The sequence below is a fragment of the Cibotium barometz genome, chromosome 4 (genome assembly GCF_041138505.1).
Source record: "Cibotium barometz isolate CiBa-2024 chromosome 4, ASM4113850v1, whole genome shotgun sequence".
NCBI lineage: Eukaryota > Viridiplantae > Streptophyta > Polypodiopsida > Cyatheales > Cibotiaceae > Cibotium > Cibotium barometz.
This window is the reverse complement of record NC_141049.1, coordinates 25,447,848-25,453,988: the sequence shown is the minus strand read 5'-3', so window position 1 is coordinate 25,453,988 and position 6,141 is coordinate 25,447,848. Positions and strand designations below refer to the sequence as shown.

At 42.5% G+C, this 6,141-nt stretch overlaps 1 protein-coding gene across 1 annotated transcript; it reads right to left on the bottom strand.

Annotated features, from left to right (window-relative positions):
* Positions 1-558: 558 nt before the first annotated feature.
* LOC147639087 (pentatricopeptide repeat-containing protein At3g16610-like) lies at positions 559-3,849 on the bottom strand. Its single transcript, XM_086787288.1, has 2 exons — positions 3,628-3,849; positions 559-3,522 (listed from the first exon to the last, which is right to left on the bottom strand). Exons 1-2 carry the CDS (start codon positions 3,796-3,798, stop codon positions 727-729), a joined length of 2,967 nt encoding a protein of 988 aa, XP_086643414.1. The 5' UTR covers positions 3,799-3,849; the 3' UTR covers positions 559-726.
* Between the last annotated feature and the right edge of the window lie 2,292 nt (positions 3,850-6,141).

The window sequence follows — 6,141 nt, the reverse complement described above, 5'->3', positions numbered from 1 at the left end:
AAGGAAAAAAAAAACCATATGTACGCTTGCTCATTAAGAAGAAATTGGCAATGTCAAGAGGTTTGGGCAAACCATAACAGATGGCTTGTCTATCATCAATTGAGAGTTCGCTTCCAAACTATTGATAGAGTTTTTCAAGTTTAGATTAGCATGACAATTTAGGACACTTTGAAAACTTCTCAAATTGTATTGTTGACACTTTTGCTCAACTTTAATTGCTAGTAGTTAAGCCTCCAAATTGATTATGGCATGTAAGAGGGAGAAAATTTGCAAATGAGACTCAATGGAAGTGAAGTGAGGTGACAGAAAGGACGAGTACATGTAGTGCAACAAAATATCAATTCTAAGAATATTCTAAAATTTACAATATTGTATTGGTTGGGTTAGGTTTCCCTTAGTTTTAGCACAGCTCACCTACCCTGGTCTTGGCCAAAGTGTGTAGATGGATATTTGGTGTATGGTACATGTATGTGTATTTAACCCATGAGTAGGTTGGGAAGTAGGTGACGAGAATCCCGCCCTCCAATTCTAGAAACATCTTATATTTTAGAGAGAGAATTTATTCTAAATTTTTGGAAATATTCCCTCCCAAAATGCCAATCAAGATTTCTACATCAGCCAACAAAATAAAAAATAAAAAAAATCATTTTCCCTCCATTTTGAAGGAATGACCTAGCTTTGAGTAAAATCTCGTCTTTCCAAAATGAATGCACAATTCCAATGTCATCAGTCCACCAATAATGCTGCTTTTTCCACTCTCATTGCCTCAACCTTGTTTGCATCCTCCTGCATACCAGCATCTGCATAGATGTTAGACATAATGACATATAGCTTCGGATCCTTTTCATCCAATCGCACTGCATGTTCAAAGGCCTGTCTTCCAAGCTCCACATTGCCCCACGTTCGACAAGCACCCAACACAGTATGCCAAACCACAAGATCAGGACGCAGCGGCATCTTCTTGATCATTGCTACCGCCTTCTCTAATTGACCAGCGCGGGCTAGGAGATCAACCATGCACGTGTGGTGCTCAAGAGATGGAATCATGCCATAGTCTTTGCTCATAGCCTCAAAGTACGTCTGTGCCTTATCCACTAGACCTGTATGACTGCATGCATTTAGCACATAGGTGAATGTGACTAGATCTGGCTTTGTACCCTCTCCTGACATTCTGTCAAAAACATGGAAAACATTTTCAGTTTCTCCAAGCTGGGCATATCCTGCAATAAGTGCAGTCCACGAGACTACATCTCGAATTGGAAGCCTGTCAAACACTTCCTGCGCTTCTGCAAGCGAGCCACAACTGGCATACATATCGACCAATGCATTGCCAACATCATCTCTTTCCAACATTCCTCTTTTGGCAATCTCAGCATGTATTTCTAGGCCCTTGTCTGTGGCTCCTATGCGTCCACAAGCTTTCAAGATGCAAACAAAAGTGGCAGAATCTGGAGAGACACCCTCCTGTTGCATCTGTTCAATACAGTGCAGTGCTTTTTCACCACCCCTGTGTTCAGCATATCCTGCTATAAGTGCAGTCCACGAGACTACGTTTCGAACTGGAAGCTTGTCAAACACTTCCTGTGCTTTGGCAAGCGAACCACATTTGGCATACATATCCACCAATGCATTGCCAACAACAAGATCTCTTTCCAACAACCCGTTTCGAGCAATCTCAGCATGTATTTCTCCACCCTTGTCTATGGATCCTATATTGCCACAGACTTTCAAGCTGCAAACAAATGTGACAGCATCCGGAGAGAACCCCTCAATTTGCATCCGTTCAAAACAGTTCAGTGCTTCCTCACCATGCCCGTGTTGGGCATATCCTGAGATTAGTGCATTCCATGAGACAACATCTCGCGCTGGAAGATTGTCAAACACTTCCTGTGCTTTTGCAAGGCAGCCACATTTGGCATACATATCAACTAATGCAACGCCAACATGAAGGCATGTTTCAAACAACCCTTTCCTGGCTATCTCAGCATGTATTTCTCGGCCCTTGTCTGTGGCTCCTATGCTTCCACAAGCTTTCAAGCTGCAAACAAAGGTGACAGAATTTGGAGAAAAGCCCTCAAGTTGCATCTGTTCAAAACAGTTCAGTGCTTCCTCACCACGTCCATGTTGGGCATATCCTGCAATCAATGCATTCCAAGTGACTATGTCTCGAGCTGGAAGCTTATCAAACACTTCCTGTGCCTTTGCAAGACAGCCACATTTGGCATACATATCAATCAATGCATTGCCAACATTATGGCCTGTTTCCAACAACCCTTTTCTATCGATTTCAAAATGTATTTCTCGGCCCTTATCAATGGCGCCTAAGCTTGCACAAGCTTTCAAGCTGCAAGTAAACGTTACAGCGTTTGGTGAGACACCCTCCTGTTGCATCCGCTCGAGACAGTTGAGTGCTTCCTCACCATGTCCGTGTTCAGCATATCCTGCGATAAGCGCAGTCCACGAGACCACATTTCGAGCAGGAAGCTTGTCAAACACTTCATGTGCTTTTGCAAGGAAGCCACATTTGGCATACATATCAACCAACGTGCTGCCAACACGAGGGTCTGTTTCCAACAAACCTCTTCTGGCAACCTCAGTGTGTATTTCTTGGCCCTTGTCAATGGCTCCTACACTCCCACAAGCTTTCAAGCTGCAAACAAAGGTGACAGCATTTGGAGAGACCCCATGATGTTGCATCTCTTCAAAACAGTTGAGTGCTTCGTCACCACACCCCTGCTTGGTGTACCCTGCGATCAGTGTATTCCATGAGACAACATTTCGTACTGGAAGCTTGTCAAACACTTCATGTGCTTTTGCAAGTGAGCCACATTGGGCATACATATTGACCAATGCATTTCCAATAGCAACCTCTCTTTCCAGTAAACCCCTTCTGGCAATGTCAGCATGTATTTTGCACCCTCTCTTCATATCTTTTTGCTCAGCACAAGCCTTCAGTAGGGCGATAAATGTCTGCGGACTAGGGTGTAAAGACTCGTCCTCTTGCATTTTTTGGTACAGGATGAGGGCATGATGTGACTCCCCACATCTGGTATAACCTGTGAGCAGAGAGTTCCATGAGCTTTCGTTAGGATAAACTAGCCTATCAAAAACCTGCTGGGCATGGTACGTGCTTCCAACCTCCACCAACATCGAAACTAGGTGGTTCCCAAGTGATGGATGGGCATCAAGCCCATTTTTTTGCATGTAGGCCTGCAAGCGCAACGCATAGGCATGGTTTCTCTCCATTGTGCACTTGTGCAGGATATATACAAAGTCATCATCCGAGGGCTGAGGAAGCAACCCTGCTTCCAAAGAAGAGAGCGCTGCCTCTAAGCTAAGCGTCTCCCAACCACCACCACCATAACTCAAGTTATTATTGACCGCTTCCTCTTGAGCGCTGTGCATCCCCTTTCTCTCGCGTCTTCTTACCATGTCGTGAACCCAGCTTGGATTGCTCCTGCTGTCCATCCATAGCGACTCCTTGCTAGATTTATGCTTGAAATCTGGGGCCCTAGGGTTCGTCTGTTTGGACAAAACGGGCGCAAAGGACAGCACTAATCTCAGCAGAAACAACCCTAATCTGAGAGGCTTCGCAAAAATGAAAAGAGAAAATGGCAACATACTTACTTTGCTGTTTCGATTGTCCCACCACTGCGAGGGATCCCTCAAGTACTCCTTCCACAAGCGTTCGGTACGTGCTCTTGATGATAAGGAGGAGGAGGAAGAGGCTGGGCTTCCTCCTCCTCCTACTGCTCCTCCTCCACCACCTACTCTTCCTCCTTGAACCGCCTGCGCCATGGAGTTGGTTGGCTCCGGACGAGGAGACAGCGCCGATATGGCCGCCACGTCAGCGACATGTATTTTGCTAATCACAAATCAACCCATATATTTTTGAAGGTTTTTCTAGATTATTTTAAAGCTAATATGTTTTTTTTTCTATTGACTTTTTTTTTCAGGTGTCGATTAATTATTCAGAATGGAACTTTAGTAAACAAGAAGGATAATTAACAAAATTGACGCCAAGCACCAAATTATTGAGAATGAACTTTAGTAAAAAAGATGAAAATTTAGAATGGTGAATAAAAAGTTTTAACACGAATTAAAACCAAAGGAAGAACAGTTTATTCCGAGAGAAATTTACAGCCATGTACATGACACACTTCTCTCCAACGGAAGAGAGAAACCACCTCGGCACACATTAAGAAAGTATCCGAAAACCAACATCACTTCTCTCCAACGGAAGAGAGAAACAAACTCGGCACACATTAAGAAAGTATCCAAAAATCAACATCACTACATGAAGCATGCATCTTCCTCTGAAAGGCACACATTTGTTTATTCTAATCTAGTGAGTTTGTGTGCTCTCAAGCTTCTCTATCTTCTATGTGTGCATTGTTACAACCCTAACCCTAATTCCAACAATTGGTATCAGAGTTAGCTTCCTTGACATTTGATCTAGTAGTCTATCTCCCTCCTCACGACCCTGTTTTTCTGTCTCCGATTGAGATACCCTCTTAGGAGAAGAAGGTATATACTGTACTGTGTTGGGTCCGCGGCACGATTCAAGCACGTTTCAAGTGCGTTTTGGGCACCGTAAAGTTTTTACAAACGTTCTGGAGAGGCATCATTTTGGATTGGTTCTGCTCGATTTTGGGTGTTTGGACTATGCATCAGTAAAGATTTGGTGTGCAACAGCATCTACAATGCTTTAACAACATCGACCATCAGATATGTGCAAGCACATGCATTGCTTGCTTTGTCAGTTTAAGAGAAGTATCATTCCTCACATTCGGTCATGCATGCCTGCTAAACATGCTTGGGATGCACTTGCGTCATTGTACCAGGTACATAATGAAGCACGTGTTGCCTATATACGCAAGCAATTAGAGTCAAAGCATATGGATGAGGGAGACTCCATGGACAATTTTCTTACAAAAATCAAGGATTTTAAGGAGCATTTGCCCAGTGTTGAAATATATCATGACAGTTCATTGGTTCCTACTATCTTAAATGCGTTGCCAGACTCGTATCAAGGTTTTGCTTCTACCATCAGACTCATTATGCAAGGAAATCCAAATACCTTGAAGTTTTAGGAGTGCTCTTGGAAGAAGAGAAATCTAGGCAAAATAGATTTGTCATGTGTACAAGAGACTAGGCTTTTGCTGCTAGTCAACAAAGAGGCAAAAGTAAATCCTTTCCTCAGGGTAGTTATAAGCCGAAATCAAAGTCATCAGGTAAGCCTATAGACAAAGAAGGTGACAAGCCAAAGAAAAAGGAAAAATACAAATATTGCAAGAAACTTGGTCACTACATTAATGAGTGTAGGACGACACGACTAGAGAAGGAGAAAAAGAAAGACTCAAGTGTGGCTGTAGTTGGTGCATTAGAATCCAATGCAGAAAACAAAGAATATGCAAACTATGCACATGATGATTAGGCTTTCATTGTGTAATGCAGTTATGACCCTTCACATAAGGATGCACATTAGTTCTCATCACTTGAATTTGCTCCACAAGGAAACATTGTAAACATGTGCAGACAACTCCTCCTATCTTGTAAAAGGAGTTGGTAAAATTGTTGTCATTGCTGCAAATGGTGGAACAATCACGCTTTCAAATGTATTATATGTACTAGGCATCAAGAAGAACTTATTATCTATCTCTACCATTACTAAGGCTAGCTTAGTGGTTTAGTTTGAAGATGATATATGTATTGTTCATGATTGCAGTGACGACAAGAAGAACTTATTATCTGTCTCTACCATTACTAAGGCTAGCTTAGTGGTTTAGTTTGAAGATGATATATGTATTATTCATGATTGCAGTGACGACAAGAAGAACTTATTATCTGTCTCTGCTATTACTAAGGCTAGCCGGATTTGACCGAGAATGAATCCCCACTAGTAGCTTAGTGTTTGGTTTGAAGATGACAGATGTATTGTTCATGATTATTGAAGTGACAACAAGATAATTGTTACTTCTGGTCCTTTGTCTCATGGCCTTTACAGGCTAGATGCATAGGCTAGATGCATATGAAAGACAAAGGTATGCTGTATATGTACAGTTTTTGCCACAAAGGCAATGGGTGAAGCTAAGCTATGGCATGCACGCTTTGGTCAATTGAACTTTGGCACTTTGCTAC